The sequence below is a fragment of the Sceloporus undulatus genome, chromosome 5 (genome assembly GCF_019175285.1).
Source record: "Sceloporus undulatus isolate JIND9_A2432 ecotype Alabama chromosome 5, SceUnd_v1.1, whole genome shotgun sequence".
Lineage (NCBI taxonomy): Eukaryota > Metazoa > Chordata > Lepidosauria > Squamata > Phrynosomatidae > Sceloporus > Sceloporus undulatus.
In genome coordinates, this window is record NC_056526.1 from 180,397,960 (window position 1) to 180,414,952 (window position 16,993).

General features: G+C 46.5%; 1 protein-coding gene and 1 long non-coding RNA gene across 6 annotated transcripts in view; one reads left to right on the top strand and one right to left on the bottom strand.

The window, feature by feature from the left end:
• The window catches only part of TMEM150C (transmembrane protein 150C), a 48,070-nt gene that overhangs the window by 9,327 nt on the left and 21,750 nt on the right, over positions 1–16,993 (top strand). The window contains exon 1 of one of the 4 annotated variants that reach the window (XM_042469558.1): positions 3,016–3,042. The exons of 2 other annotated variants lie outside the window; for them this stretch is intronic. Coding sequence is in view for 1 of the 2 variants with exons in the window: in XM_042469550.1 (XP_042325484.1) it covers positions 11,455–11,728 (274 nt within the window). In the remaining variant the exon portion in view is untranslated. Of the gene's footprint in view, positions 1–3,015; positions 3,043–11,454; positions 11,729–16,993 lie in introns of those variants that run through there. One more of the 4 variants, XM_042469550.1, reaches the window with a different exon arrangement.
• On the bottom strand, positions 5,126–11,378 carry LOC121931612. 2 transcript variants are annotated; one of them, XR_006104185.1, is made up of 3 exons: positions 11,276–11,378; positions 6,742–6,843; positions 5,126–5,581 (listed from the first exon to the last, which is right to left on the bottom strand). It is a non-coding gene; the product is annotated as an uncharacterized LOC121931612 (long non-coding RNA). The 2 variants fall into 2 exon arrangements; XR_006104186.1 differs by lacking the exon at positions 11,276–11,378 and adding an exon at positions 7,326–7,509.

The following is a 16,993-nucleotide window of genomic DNA, read 5'->3' on the forward strand; positions in this document are numbered from 1 at the left end:
ACCTCCAAAGGAGGGACCCGAAGCAGCTTTATTTTGGCAGTCTGTAACAGGCCTCCAGTTTTCTTTTGCCTACTCCGGAGTAAATACAGTGCAACAACTGCTCATGCTGAAAAGCAGAGCATGAGACAAAACATACTTTCTGTAAATGCCATTCCCGGTGGCTTGGGGGCCTGTGTTTAGATGTTGCATATTCCCAGGGTGCCCAGAGCTACCTGGCTGCCCATCTTCTGGTGCTCTGACAGCTGGGCGTTTACATGCTGCATGAGTGCTGTATAGCCATGGCAGATCAGGAAAAGTGATTTTTTGCTGGCTCAGAAAGGCAGATTGGGGCCACAGCATGCGGTTGCTATGGCCCCCGATATGGCTTTCCAGAGGCGGCTTGTTTCACCCTTAAGTTTCATGCAGTGGTTCTCCTACTTTGAATAGCTTATTTCAGTAACAGATGGGGAAGGTTAATGTGCCTGCTGCAGAACCTGCATTGCAGGAAGTTTTCTAAATAAAGCTGCTTCGGGTCTCTTTGGAGGTATGCTGTTTAAATGATACATGGGTCCTAAGAGTCTGGAAGCTGCACCAAAGCTGCACTCCAGTGCTTAGGAATCGAGTGTGGCTTTGGCGCGACCTCCGGACTCTTAGGACCCATGCATCATTTAAATAGCATACCTCCAAAGAGACCCGAAACAGCTTTATTTTGGCAGTCTGTAACAGGCCTCAGTTTTCTTTATGCCTACTCAGGAGTAAATTACAGTGCAACAACTGCTCATGCTGAAAAGCAGAGCATGAGACAAAACATACTGTCTGTAAATGCCAGCTTCCCGGTGGCTTGGGGGCCTGGTGTTTAGATGTTGCATATTCCCAGGGTGCCCAGAAGCTACCTGGCTGCCCAGCTTCTGGGTGCTCTGACAGCGTGGCGTTTACATGCTGCACGAGTGCTGTATAGCCATGGCAGATCAGGAAAAGCTGATTTTTTGCTGGCTCAGAAAGGCAGATTGGGGCCACAGCATGCGGTTGCTATGGCCCCCGATATGGCTTTCTCAGAGGCGGCTTGTTTCACCCTTTAAGTTTCATGCAGTGGCTTCTCCTACTTTGAATAGCATATTTCAGTAACAGATGGGGAAGGTTAATGTGCCTGATGCAGAATCTGCATTGCAGGAAAGTTTTCTATCTCTGCTATAATTTCCTTCTCTCCATTTCTTGTGTCATTGGAGGTCTTCCTGCAGGGATGGGATTCTAACATTCTGTGATAGGTTTAAGCAACAATATAGTAAATTTACCATTTTTTTTTTGTTTGTTTTTAATTAATGAAGAGAAGGAGAAATTCACTAAGGAAACGTTTGTTTGTACATGGATTATTAATGGAGCTTCTGAAAGCTTTTGCTTTATTCATTCATTCACTCTTCTGTCTTTTTTTGGTGCCACGAGTCACCAAATGTACCTATTTGAACCAGGTTCCCAAATTTAGAATCACTAATTTGGAGATGTGCAGAGCACAACTTTTCAAGTGATTGCACCAATCATTTAAGTGCAAAGGCTGTGATATATGAACTACTTCACAGCTGAAGTAAACACATAGTTTATTGAGGGTTAAACATAATAAAGTTTAATTTATGCTGAGGTTCAACCACGTAATCTGTCCCTGAACAGATTTCTTAGCACATATGCGGGGAAAAAATAGATGAATATTTCTCTAAGGAGATGCAGAGTACATTTCCTTCAGTACCTGAGTAATCAGCTGGAACTTGGAAAACTACAATTCCCAGGCTTCACAAACCAGCATGACCAGTGGCCATGCTGCCTGGGAGATTCTGCAAATTGTAATTAAAAAAAAACATCCAAAATTGGAGTGATGCGTCTAGAAAGATTTTAGTCTGTCAATTCCCTTCTCTGCAAACTGGGCACAATCCAATAATGGAGAAATATTTCAAAAAATGAAAGACTAAAGAGGCACTAACATTACATGAATCCTACATATGCATTAACCTGTGCAGGCTGTCAAATAAAAAAGAGACTCTAACAATAGCCCTGTGTCCTTTAGAAAGCAAATTGGAAAGGTTGTCTGTTGTCATGGTTATGTGGTCAGGTGGCTGTGGTGTGGTCTAGAAATATATGCAAAAATCAATGGATCATCCTGTAAACAAGGCATACAACAAGAGGACTGCATGAACAGGGATAATCCCCCAATTATGATGTTTAATTTTGCTGATTTGGCTGGAATACTTGCAAACAAGTATGATTTAAAAGTGGTACAGTCATGTGAGAAGCCTGCTCCATGTCAGCCTGAATTTGTAATTATATGCCTAATGTGTAGTGGAAGACTTGAGTATACACATAGAATTCTGTCTGCATTGGATCTCGGTCCCTGAATGTTCTGGCTTCTTCCATTAGAATCCAAAAAGGTCTCTTGATAATTACATTTTATGCAAGGCATTTGTGTTATTCCAAAGACTGGAAAATGTTACAGTTCCCACTTGCAAGTATGGATGCTAGGCATGGTGGGGGATTATGGAAGCTGTCTTCTAAAAATGTAATTTGTCCAAGCTAAGCCTCCTTCCTGGAGGAACATGTTTAACATTGACTAGTGATAATCCCACATTAGGCTCCTCTGATTAAATTCTGGAAAGGAATCGAGACTCTTTTCTTATCCATGGACAGGGAACCTGCGATTCTGCAAACTGCATTGGACTACAATTCCTGTCATTCAAGGCTGTTGGCTATATTGCCTGGGGCTGATGGGAACCGAAGGCAATCTTTTGAAGGGTTGCATATTCCCTTCTCCATGGATTTCTAAGTCATGGAGTGGTTCTGCATGTGTCTTCTTAGGAGAAAGCATTGTCAGCCTGACATGAACAAAATGGATCAGTGGTCCATATGCAGCTAGCCCATGGCTCATCAACTTGACCAGCCTTGTACCTGACTGCTCTTGCTTTGAGTGCTGCAGTGGTTAATAATCTGCAAATGTACACACAAAATTCATTTGTCAAATGGAATATTTTGGAATATTTATGGAGTGGAATTAAGCTGAAAGCTTGATCCCTGGCTTGTAAAGTGAGTTCTGCCATCCACCCTAATCCATGTAATCCTAGCGTAATAGCTGGCAGTTACGTTGCTCTGGTTCCCTGACAGTTAATCTGCCTTGAGACAGTTGCTCATGCAGGTAAGGAGGTTCTGTGGCTAAGAGAGAAGGTGAAGATGCGTGCCTTGCAGTCACATACCTATCAATGCTTGTTCTTGCCTTTCTGTGCAGTGGGAGTGCCTCTTAATACTGCTATTATTTGGCTGTTGGCCTCATAGCAGCATGGAGCAATCCTTTGCTTGCTGCAGGTGAAAATGATCAGTAAGGCAAGCGCTGATGAAACATTGAAAAGGCATTTCGCTCAGTGGCAGAACACATGTTTTCCCTGCACAAGGACCCAAATTCAATCCTTGGCATTTTCAGTTAAGGCTAGGAAAGAATTGTGGCTGAAACCCTGGAGTAATGTGGCCTGTCTATTGGTCATATTGGTTTAAATGGAGCAATAGTTAAACTAGTTGTGAGATGTGTTCCAGAGCAACACACATAATTAACGCAACACCCGCCCTAATCCACTGTAGGGCAACTTAATGAATGCCGTTGAATCACATATCATGAAGCAAATTTAGGAGAACATTTGGTTCCTACCTGCCCGTATTGTTCCTTCTGAGAGCCAGGTGCTGGACCTATAGACGTTAGCTGATGTTAACTGCATGGCCATATGGGTACTCCAGGGGGGAAAAATTAAGTTCCTTAGCAAGACAAAAAGAGGGGCATCTCTTAAGATCCAAGATGCTTCTGTGCTTTGTGAAGCCATAAGTTCCATTGTTAGATAGAAAGCACTGAATTTCTTAGGAAGCCCTCCATTATTTTTGCACTAGGAAGCATTTTTAGGTGCTATTTTGGTAAAACATGCCAAATGTAGTCCAATTTTGTAAGAAAAATGTTTTACCTTTATTAAATATACTTAATTAAGTAGCTGATAATGGACAAATTTCCTAATTGTCCTCTCCTACATCCAATCATGTTGGCAGGGGAGAAGGCCTGATAAAGGGAGAAGCTATAGGTTAGTAATTTAGCTCATGTTTTGATGCAGAATCTTTTAGCATCTTGCTTTCTCAGCTTCTCCAGATAGAACTAACAAAGAATCCTTGGAAACCTTGGAGAGATGTTGCCCATTAGTTTTGATAATAGCAGGTAAGATGGACAAATGGTCTAACTCAGTATATGCAGCTACTTACATTCCTGTGTCTTTCTCCTGTTGTAGCATTTCATTTGTTTGTCTGCTGCCTGCATTGCTTCTGATATCTTGAATTCCAAGATCCCTATTTTTGTTTTTGAACTTGCTGCTCTGCTTTCTGGAAGAGAAGGCTCTGGTAGTGTTAACACACATTGAGACAGATGTTGGTAATGCTTTTGAGTGTGAAGCTTGGCCCTAGCTTATTTTCAGCCTGACCCTTACTCAGGAAGAGGATAGATGACTCTGATTCAAAGTGTGACATAGTTAGAATGTGTACTTTTATGCCAAAAATATTTGCACATCTGTTACGGGAAAAGTTAATGTACTTCTTTTTTACTCACTGCTCATGATTATTGGTTTAAGATTTTGTACTAAATGTCTGTGGTTTCGTTTCTTAAAGAGTATTTATGCCCTCTGGTGCTGATCAGCTGTAAGTGCACAGGCCATGCTGTTAATTAAGAGTTTTATAAGCCACATCATACTCTAATCAGGTTTTATGGAAGTTAAGTCTTACTGATCCAGTGGGATTTGCTTCCATCTGAGTGTGCTTTGGATTTCTGTTTTATTATGGCTCTGTCATACAGCCTTCACAACATCAAAGAGCTCTTCCAAAGATCTGGCTGCATCTGCACTGCAGAAATAGTGTAGTTTGACACCACTTTAACTGCCATGGCTCCATCCTATGGAATCCTGATATTTATAGTACTTTTGGCACCAGAGCTGTCTGATAGAGAAAGATAAATATCTCACAAAACTTTAAATCCCAGAATTCCACAACATTGAGCCATAGCAGTTAGAACTGTGTCAAAGTGCATTATTTCTGCAGTGCAGATGCAGCCCTAGATCTATTTCTGATTTAGCTATTTCTATCAGTTTGCCTAAGCTACCTCACCAGCATGTGAGTTCACTAAGGAAAGGACAGAAACAGACATAATAGGCAGCCAGAAAGATAAACCAAATACATTCTGAAACTAAGCACTGTTTATTTTCACACTAGGATGTTTTGGTGCTATGCAGGGAACATCCAGACAAATTACTCCCTGTGCTACCTGTCAGAAGGCATTTTGCAACTATTTTGTCTTTTCCTCCTTAACAGTAAGAAAAAGATAGAAGAAATGGTAGGTTGTAAACAGAAGACAAATACTTTTGGATCCTCCATAAATGTTCATATAGAGGAGGCAAGATGACTGCATAATACAAGCTTTGCTTTGTAATTGTCCACAGTCATTGCTTTTCTGCGTCAGCTGTATGTAAAATTCTCACTGATGTTCCACATGGTAGGGGTGCCATTTTGTCTATTCACATCCAGAAACAGCTGTAGGTTCTTCAGCTTTCTGAAAGAAAGAAAACTGGTATAGTGAATTTGAGGGACAGTGTGGACTAGTGGTTTGAGTGTCGGACCACAACTCTGGAGACCAGAATTCGATTTCTGTTTGGCCGTGAAACCAGCTCAGCTTCAGGGACAAACCTCCTCTTAACAGATCTTGCCAAGAAAATCCCATGATAGGTTTGCCATACATTGAAAATGACTTGAAGGCACACAACACACACACAAAATCAATTTATTACCTTGGCTGGCAATCTGGTAGCGATTTACATACTGATAATACCCTAAAGTCACCAGATCCTTGGCAGCTAAGCAGTATCAACCTTGGTTAGTACTTGGATGGAAAACACCCAACAAATACCAGGTGCTTTATACTAGATTTCAGAGGAAGGAACTGGCAAAACCACCTCTTAAGTATTCCTTTCCTAAGAAAACCCTATGAAATTCATGGGATTTCCATAAGGTGACAGTGACTTGAAGGCACATACAAGTGCAGCTTGTGTGTGTGTGTAGGCATGCAGTTCCTTTTAGGATGGGTCACAAAGGTCTGTTCTTTTGCCCTTGCGTTCCATCCAAAAACTTCACACTGCAAAGAGGGACTCCTTCTGCTATCATTTACCAGTGGAGAGAAGAGGCGATTCCTATCATGAAGGTACAGCTGGTCTGGGCTTTTCAGAGAAAGAAAAATCAGAGATAACCCATTTGAGAGCACATCTTCATTTTTCTCCTCCTTCCCATGACTGAGACCAGTTGCATCTTCATTCACTGAATTAGGAAGAAGGAATACAAGTACAGTGGTCCCTTCACATTCATTGGGATTAGGGGTGTATATTGCCTATGGCACTTCAGGTAGCACATATATTGGGACTTTCATGAGTTATTGGCATTGTGTGTGTTCAAGTTGTTTTTATAATGATCCTAAGGCAACCCTATCGGGGATTTCTTGGCAAGTTTCTTCAGAGGGGGCTTACCATTGCCATTCTCTGAGGCTGAGAGTGTGTGACTTGCCCAAGGTCACCCAGTAGATTTCATGGCCAAGCTGGGGTTCAAACCCAGGTCTTCAGAGCCATAGTCCAACAGTCAAACCACTACGCTGGTTCTCTGTACAGTATAGGTAAAACTTGCCAAATAATAGTTCCAAATTGTAGTCCAATGAAAGCGTTTTACCTTTGTTGGAGACAGAAAACCTCAAAGAGTTAAGGCACGGTCCTTTAGTTCCCTCTTGCTTAGAATTCCCCTGCTGTGGTTACATTTGGTATCTTGAAAAATCTAGGGAAAATATATTCGGAGGTCACCCAGTGGTTTCATGGCCAAGCTGGGATTCGAACCCTAGTCTCCAGAGTCGTAGTCCAACATTTAAACCATCGCACCAAGCTGGAGTTATTATTTTTTCCTTCATGAAAAATGATCCCTGCGTAAATAAATGTTGGCAATTAAGGTGCCAGCCTATATTTGTAGGGTAATTTAAATTTCCTAAGGCTTTAGCCTTTTGTAAAGGAAACAAAAATATTTAAATATCAAAAATATCAAAGCAAAGCCTTGTTAGGGTCTAGCTTTAAATCAGCAGAGTAGCGAAATGTGCTCTTGTCTAACTATGCTTCCCTAAGAACTGAGACTGACTCAAAAACAACACAAGTAGCTTGCAGCTGAAATAAAAGTTTACTAATGGCTTTAATTTATATATACATAAAGGCTATATCCTAATCTAGCTGGTGAATAGTTAAGGTAAAAAGAAATCTTTATCTCACCACCTTTCCAAAGAAAGTTAAGAGATGAGGAAGATGGAAAAACATGCAGTAAAGTTGAAAATCTTGGAGAGAAAATCTCTGTTAATCCCAAAGGTGGAGCGACCTAAATCACATAGTTAGTCTGAATGTGAGAGGGGAGTTTGCATGCACGAAATCCCTATCTATTGAATGAGGGGGAAAGAGAATGCAAAAACCTTCCAACAATCATCTCCCTGACATGCTAGCCTTCTAGGTTGCAAGGATATCTCACATGTTGGTTTCAGTCTAAAAGTGGCAGAATCCTGGATCATCTTCTGTGCAGTTTGTGAGATCAAGGCCTGTATGATTAATGTAACTATTCCTTAATGCGTTGCTGTGGCAACTTGGAGCCAGGCCATGAGAGAAAACCTTTTTAGTACACATTGCCTTTAACCACATTGCCTTGGTAACTTGCAAAGAATTAAACCTCAGCCCAGACACCTGTAGAAATTGCATTATTTGCCTTTGTAGGAAGGAAACCTACATCTGTTGCTTGGTTTAAACCGATTTCTTCTCCTTTCTCAACCCTGAGACCTATTAATTTGGGGAGCTCTCACTTGAACCTGTTCTTGGCTGCATCTAATAATAATAATAATAATTTGTTTTATTTATATACCGCTATTCCAAAGATCATAGCGGTGAACAGCAAGTAAGCTAATTAGCAATAATTTGCCCCCAACAGTCTGGGTACTCATTTTAGCACCTCGGAAGGATGAAGCCTAGATTCGAGCTTGGGCCACTTTTGCTGGTCTTGCAACTCGCAACCTTTGTGGTTTTGAAGTGAATGGCTGCAGTATTTAACCACTGCGCCACCAGGGCTCCTAATGAATAATGCAGGAATAATGCAGTTTGACGCAGGGTGACCCGATGTCCTATCCGCAAAGGAGGATATGGCATTGCAAAATGTAGCACAATCTGGAAAAATGTTGAGTATGTCTAAATTAAAAGCTAAAAGTATGCATATAAATTCATGCTCCTTGGTCAGGCTCTAAATGGAGGACCTTTTGAAATTCCTCCTGGACAGAAGGATGAGATGTAGGACATGTTCTGAGAAAGGAGGACATGTGTTCACCCTGCATTTGACACTGCTTTAACTATCATGGTTTAATGCTCTGGCATTCTGAGATCTGTAGTTTGGTGAGATGTTTAGCCTTTTCTGTCTCCAGTGCCACAACAAACTACAAATAACAACGTTTATTTATAACACCCGTTCCACCAAAGGGGTGCTACATCAGAACATATAGAATAAAATCCCACAGCATTGAGCCATGGTTTCCTTAGCAAGATTTTCCAAGGGAAAATGGGATTTAAATGAGAGTTTAATTAGAGAAAACCCAGAAATGCCCAAAGTTTATCACACAATGTCACTGTTAACGTGAAATAATGCAAAGTTAAACTAAAGTTAAACCGGAGGAAAACAGCAGTTTTTTACTTTTTGGAAATTCTGAAAGTAAAAAAGTGGTATTTTTCTCCGCTTTAACTTCGGTTTAACTTCACGTCATTTCACTTTAGTAGCAATTTGGTCCCGAATTTGCAGGTTCTGTTTAAATTTGAATTTAATTGAAATCCAGTTTAAATCCTCTTTCTCTGCTGGATCTTGCTAGTGTGATAAATTCCTTAGTCTTCCCTTGAGGCTGAGAGAGTGTGACTTGCCCAAGGTCACCCAGTACATTTCATAACCATGTGGGGAATCGAACCCTGGGTCCAGGACTTGAACCAGTATGCTACACTAATATCTGCTTAAATTTCCTCCAGTTTTCACTCTTCCATCATAAGTTACTTTCCCATGGTAGTTATCTGGCACTAGCTATGTATTATCTCAGTGTGAGAGGCACTGTGCCTCTTGATACCCGTTTTTGGGGATATATGAAGAGAAAGAAGTACTGTATATACTCATGTATAAGTCTAGAAGTTTAGGTTAAAAAATTGACTCAAAAAACCTGAATCGACTTATCCACGGTTAAGTGTAAGTACTGTATTTTAACTCATATTATATATATGAATATATGGTGAAAGGTAAGAGTTTAGTCTGTCCTGGAAGCACTGACCCCCCTCCCCTACTCTCTCTTCCATCCAGCCTTTAGGATGAGCACAAATAGTTGTGCCTGCTGGAATTTTGTAAGTTACAGTGGTGCCTCGGGTTACGAAATTAATTCGTAACGCGGCCGCTTTCGTAACCCGAAAAGCCTTCGTAAGCCGAATTGCCATAGGCGCTAATGGGGAAAAGCCGCGATTCCGTGCGAAAAAGCCGAAAAAAGCACCAAAAGTTTTTTCGTAACCCGAAAAAACATTCGTAACCCGAAACAATAATTCCCTATGGGATTTTTTCGTATCCCGAAAATTTCGTAACCTGGGTATTTCGTATCCCGAGGTACCACTGTATTTGGCATTGTTTTCCTTTGCTTTGTTCTTTACATAATTTGTTAAGATGCCCCTAAATTTTATCCTTGACTTATCCATGGGTCATATCAAAAATGTATCATTTTGGCCCCAAAACCTGCCCTCGACTTATACACGAGATCGACTTATAGTCGAGTATATACGGTATTTGTGTCTTGTTTATGGGCAACTGGATGCAGTCATTATTTCCAAAGCTCAAATGGTGATGTTATTTTATGGGGGGAAAATATCTCACCATTATCTATTTTTCTTCGGTTTAAAAATAAGCATGTTACATCACTTGTTGGTAATGGACTGCCAATGTCATATCCAGGAGTATATTGCCATATAGGAAAATACAATAACATCCAAAATACACAAAATACATGTTGCAAACTTTCAAAGCTTGTTCATCAGGCAAAGGGTGTTAAAAAATCATACAGGAGAAAGAAAGAAAAAGGTGGTGATGTGTATCATAGGCCTGCATTTTATCCAGAGTTCCAAAATCCAGAAGTCTACAAAATCCAAAATTATCAGCATTGGTGGCTGAGATAGTGACACCTTTACTTTCTCATGGTTCAATGTACACAAACTTTATTTCATGCAGAAAATTATTTAAAAACATTATGTATAAAATTATTTTAGCCAATATGTATAAGGTGTGTATGAAACATAAATGAATGACTTGGGTCTCATCATTCAAAAAATATACATCAAATGTTAAAATACTTACAAGTAACAGCATCCCCACCCCCCACCCCTTATTGATATCAAGAAAGAATTCATACAGGTTGAGTATTACTTATCCGAAATGCTTGGGACCATGTTTTGGATTTTGAATTTTTCAGATTTTGGAATATTTGCATATACATAATGGGGTATTTTGCAAATGGGACCCAAGTCTAAACGTGAAATTCATTTATGTTTCCTATACACCTTATTCACATTGTCTGAAGATAATTTTATACATAATGTTATTTTAATAATTTTGTGCATGAAACAAAGTTTGTGTACACTGAACCTTCAGAAAGTAAAGGTGGCGCTATCTCAGCTACCTGTGTGGATAATTACAGATTTTGTAGTGTTCTGGATTTTAGAATTCTGAATAAGGGATACTCAGTTTGTAACAAGTAATGTATAATGGTGCTTTATTTACAAGCTCTCTAGGCCATTGGATGAATAAAATAGCAGGCAAGGTATCCCTTGCGTTTTATCCAAGGCCCCTTTACATTACGAAATAACCTGATGTGGAACCTGGGTTATTTTGTTGGAGTTCATATTGGGCGCGATTGCACTCGGTGCAATTTGCAGGGGAGGACTGCAAAAGCACCCATTTAACCTGGTGCATTTGGCACTGGGTTCCTTATTTTGTCTTTTGGTGGGTCCCATAATGATAAGGATCTTTTGATAATGAGAATGCACTACCAGATTGATCCAGATCACATGAGATCCCCAAGTGCTGCCCTCCCTCCTCCTTCTCCCCACCTCAACATGGAGAACATTTAGGAATTCCTCCTCTAGACAGGAGGAAGTGAAAAAGGAGGACCTCAGGTCACCTTGTCCCATGCGGACTCCCGCCGCTCCATCTCCATCTTCATTTCCCCCTTCAGATCCACGTTCTTGGACAGAGGGAGGGCTACTCATTTCCCCAACAAAGCCGTAGTGGTTTGTATGTTGGGCTACGACTTTGCAGACCTGGGTTCAAGTTCCTCCACCCTGCTGTGAAAACCTTGGGATGAATTACACTCTCCCAACCCCAGGGGCAGGGGGCGATAACTGCGATAGATTCTCCTTAGCATCTGAAATGAGCTGGGACACATCCTCGGCTGACAGTGGAGCCCCTCCTGAGGTTCAAGTTCCCCCACCCTGCCGTGAAAACCTTGGGATAAATCACACATCCTCGGCTGACAGTGGAGCCCCTCCAGAGGGGGCCGCCTGCACTCCTGTCGCCCTAGATGCCAGGCAACGGCCGCCCTCTTCGCTCCTTGAGACGCGGAAACCGAAGACAGGTTAGCAAGAGGGGAGGCAGCCCAAGCGCTGGCTTGCAGGCATTTGGGGCACGGGGCTATGTTTTTCTTCTCGTCCTCCCCCTCTCCCTGATTTCTCCCTTAATAACAGCTGAGAGGAGAGTGCCACAGTGACAGGAATGACCAGGCCTCCTCCTTTCCCCTATGGACCTATCCTACATTTCCCTTTCCTATCCAAGTGTCAAATGTCAAAACGTCCTCCATTTTGAGCACAGCTAAGAAGCACTGTATTTATTGTGTTGGTTTCCTCTGATCATAAAAGACAATAGCCCCCAATCACCACCGCTGTGAACGGCAACAGAAAATTTGATCATGACAAACCTAGGTCTCATTCCCACTACAGAATAAACCGTGGTTTTTTTTAGTCGAATCGAAGCAGCAATCTAGTGCCGAATAGACATTCATACTATGCGAGCAGTGATCTAACCTTCTTCTTCGTGGTCTCTGCGAATCATACAAATGGGTTTCACTGCGCCTGCGCAGTGCTGCTCGGAACCTACTGAAATCACTGGGCAGAGTTAACTCTGCAACATAACTTTTTGGGGCGTAACCCCCGCCCCACGTTATAAGGCCCCTGCCTTCCCGCTCTTTTTCCCCAGTTTCCTTGTTTTCCGCCGCGCTAACGCGTCAGGGAACTTCGCTGCTTTGCTGCTTGGAATCACTTGTCTTTTTGACCCTCGACTGTATCTTGACGCATTCGGTTGTGTCGCTTTTCCCCCTTTTTTTTTCCCTCTCTGTGCTTCTTTCGCCTCCTGCCTTTCCCGTTTTGCACTTTTGTGCCTTTGTCGCCCGCCCCTGTAACTTCGGACTTTCGGACTGTTGACCTCGTTTTCGGACCCCTCTGGCTTTGTCGACTGTGAAAATGCCTGCACCTCAAGAAGTGCGACATTTGCGAGGGCAGGGTGCCCGTTCAGAACCCGCACTCCTCCTGCCTGCTGTGCCTGGGCAAGAACCAGTGACACCAAGGCCTGTCGGCTCTGCAGATCCCTCTCCTCCCAGGCCCGGAAAACCGTGAGTCCCGGCTCACTTCGGCGATCGCCCTGGGAAAGGTGGCAAGAGGGGGTTCGCGGTCATCTTCTGTCCCCCCTCGGCGCCCCCGCTTCTTCTTCTCGGGCCAGTGTGGCCAGTGTTGGATCTGGGAGAGCCGCCGTTCAGCGTGGTGTGGTCCCGGCCGGGACCCCTTCCACCACCTCCGATGTGGCCCGTGGCTCCAAACCGCCCAGTGCCACTGATAAACCCTCCAAGCGCCCCACAATTGTCGGGGACTGAGGGTACCGTCCAGATCGGTCCCGACCGTTCGGTCTACGAGAGGTCGCCGCTCCACCCGCAGGCGCTCCCGGTCTTCAGCGGACCTCGTCCAACCCGCCCGAATCCCAGGTCAGAGTGACGGACCCTCTCTCCTCCGACCTGGACTCTGAAGACGAGCTGCTGTGCCTTCTGAGCACCCTCGGACGAGGATGTCCTCTCGACCCGGCCTCTCCCAGAGGATGCACAACCCAGAGCCGTTTCCCCATCAGATGACGTCCGATCCTTCACCGAACACGTCGTGAAGATGGGAGGGCCCTCGACATGAGCTCGCTTCTGCGGAGGAACGCGCGAGGACCCGGTTGAGCGTCGGGTGCACGGACGGGTGCCTACTCCGCCGTGACTGCCTCTTCTTCCCTCTCTCCAGACCATCGTGAAGAGGTCCTGGGACTCTCCGGCCACCCTGTCGGCGCCCTCCCGCAAGGTGGAGTCGCCTATAGGTCGCCCGGCGAGTTGCCTTTGTTGGCTGACCACCCCAGCCGAACTGGAGGGGGGAGCCCAACACAGCTTCGTCCCGAAGCAGGCCACCTCCCCTGTCGACCGGAAGGTGAAGAAGGTGGACGGACTGGCCAAGAAGGCCTATTCGGCATCGGCTCTTGGGTCAAGGCTGCCAACTACACCGCCTGCATGGGGGCCTACATTCAGACCCTATGGAACGGATCTCCCCCTTCGTCCCGGACGTCCGGAGTACTCCAGAGGCAGCGGGTGGAGATCAGGGACAAGGCCCATTCCATTGGAATTTGGCTAATCACCACTTCCAGAATATGGCGGACTGCTCCGGGAGGGCCATGTCAGCACCATGGCACTTCGACGCCATGCCTGGTTGAGGCCTCCGACCTCAACCCCACGCGGAGGGCGCCATTGAGGACTGCCGCTCGAGGGACCGGGCTCTTCCACGCCGAGACCGCGACCGCCTGAACTGCAAGTGTCAGGATGAAGGCGGCGGCGAAGAAGCACGGCATGTCTTCGGCACCGGCCTCTCCGTTCCGGAAGCGTCAGCGCCCTTGGCAGCCACCAGGTCAGTCACGAGGACCTTCTCCCGGGATCGGCAGTCCCAGCAGCAGGGCTCCCAGAGACACCGCTTCCCCTCGCGTCTTCCTCCTCCTCTGGCCGTCGCAACTTCCCGCCTCGGTACGCAAGTCCCGCCGGCAGGACACCGACCAGGGAAGAAGAGAGCCTGAAGGGACGCAGCGCGTTTTCCTCTCACCCCTCTTCTTTCTGGACATTTTGAGGCCCTATGTTAACACCTGGGCCTCTATAACATCGGACTCGTGGGTTCTCACATCGTCCGCAGGGGTTATGCCCTCGAGTTCCAAGAGCTCCCTCCAACTGGAGCTTTTATGTCCACTCCCCCTCGGACACCCTTCCGACGAAGTGCGCACCTTGCTTGGTAAAGGGGCAACTCCCCTTTGCCGCCCGACCAATGTCCTCGGCCTTTTTCTCCAGGTATCACGGTACCGAAAGCGATGGGGGCACAGGCCCATCCTGGACTTGAGACAATTGAACTGTTCCTTGACTACCGTCGCTTTCGAATGGTAAACCTTGGCTTCCATCTGCCTCTACTCCACCAGGGCCTGTGGTTCGGACGTCGACCTGAAGGACGCCTACTTCCACATGGGATCCGGGAGTCCCACCGGAGATTCCTCACCTTCGCTGTCGGCTCCACCGTGTACACTACAACGTGCTTCCTTTCGGCTTGGCCACGGCTCCACGAGTCTTCACGAAGTGCATGGCACCGGTGGTGGCAACCTCACAGAAGGCTCATGGTCTTTCCCTACCTGGACGACTGGGCTGTTTGCAGCCGAATCCCAAGACAGCTGACAGGAGGCATTTTCATTCGCCTTGCGCCTCTTGGACTCCCTCGGACTGGTCGTCAACAGGAAAAGTCCCACTTAACACCAACCAGGCAGATTCAAGTTCACGGGGCCATCTCGACTCCGAAAACTGCCTAGCCTTCCTCCCTCCGGACGGTCTGCCCTGACAACGTCCCTCAGGCCGTGCATCTCCCACAGAAGGTGAGAGCCAGAGATGTCCAAGTCGCCCTGGGCCACATGGCATCGACGACATTCGTGCACCCCCGGGCAAGACTTCGTCTCGACCTCTCCAATCCTGGTTCCTCTCCGTTGGAGGACCCTCCTTCAAAGTGGCCTCACGGTACCGAGACCGTGGCCGCTTCCCTCAGATGGTGGCTAGACAGCCCAACTGCACGGGATGCTTTTCATCACGCCCAGGCACAACTGACTCTGACAACCGATGCATCCCTGGAGGGATGGGGGCGCCCCCTGTCGACCGCCGCGTCAAAGACAGGTGGTCCGCACAAGACAAGCTCCCCACATCAACGCTTGGGAGATGCTCGCAGTGGAGAAGGCTTGAGGGCATTCGAGTTTGCTGTCTCAGGAAAAGTGGTCCTCCTGAGAACGGACACCACCGTGATGTATACATCAACAAACAGGTGGTACCAGATCCAGGACCCTGCTCGACCTCACGCCCGCATCTGGGACTGGTGCACCAGAGCGCGTCCTCCTCCAGGCGATTCACCTTCCCGGGGAGGACAACGAGCTGGCAGATCGTCTCAGCAGATCTCCTTCGGGTGCCACGAGTGGAGGCTCCATCCCAGACGGTCAGCGACCTCTTCGATCGGTGGGGAACCCCCCGACGACTCTTCGCGACCAGGTGGAACAGCCACTGTCCCCAGTTCTGCTCCAGGAAGCGATTGGACGGATCCCTCGGAGATGCATCGCTTTCCTCTGGACGGGGGAGCTCCTCTACGCCTTCCCTCCGTTCCCTCTCATAATCAGGTGGTGTCCAAGATGACAACGGACCGCTCGCATGCGATCCTGATCACCCCTGGTGGGCCGAGACAGCCGTGGTTCGCATCTTTTTCTCCACCTCTCCAAGATGTTCCTCCGTCTCGATCCTCGCCTGGACCGGCTGTCGATCCAGGACGGCGAATTCTCCCCCCCGACCAGAGCGAGGCCTCCGCTACCCTGCAGATTCGCCCTGACTGCCTTACCGGAGGCAGTGAGGACGGTGATCCTGGCTGCGAGGAAACCTTCCACCCAGCGGTCCTAGGCCCTGAAATGGAGGAGATTTTGCCTCTTCCTTACCAAAGGGGCTGTCTCCTGCACAGGTGTCCACTCCATGGTTGGAGTTTTTGATGGCACTTTTGGATGGAGGGCTGTCCCCTCCATCCATCAAATGCTACCTGTCTGCCATTTGTGCCAAATACCAGTTCAGGGGAGGGTTTCTTTCTTCAAGACCCTGGTGAAGGGGTTCCTGAAGGGCTGTGCCAATCGGTATCCTCCTGTGTCGGTACAACAACGCCGGCGGGAGTTTGGAGTCGGTACTGGCCGTCCTCCAATCCAAGCCCTTTGAAACCGATGGCCACAGCGGCTTGGAGACTTGACTTGGAAAACCGCCTTTCTTGTGGCCATCACCCTGCCCGCCGTGCGGTTGAACTCTGTGCTTTACGGAGGGACCAGCCATTCTGGAGTTCCACAAGGACAAAGTGGCTCCGTACGGACATCACCTTCTTGCCGAAGGTTGTGTCTGCTTTCCACATTGCCAGGACATTGTGTTGCCCACTCTCGCATCCAACCCGACGTCGGATGAGGAGCGACGCCTACACTCTCTTGATGTCAGGAGAGCACTGGCTTTTTACCTGGACAGAACTGCTGCCTCCAGTCGGTCCGAGAGACTTTTCCAATGCTACTGAACCGAAGAAGGGGTTGCCTGGCTGCGCAGAGGTTGTCCAAATGGGTGGCTGGTACCATCCACCTCTGCTATGAACTGTTAGGCAAGCCTCTCCCTGGCAGGGTTCGGTCCCATTCCACAAGGTCAATGGCAGCATCCTCTGCATTCCTGTCGGGGATCTTGGGATGTCTGCAGGCTGCTGCCTGGTCCCAACCTCTGACTTTTAAGCACTATAGGTTGGACACCAGG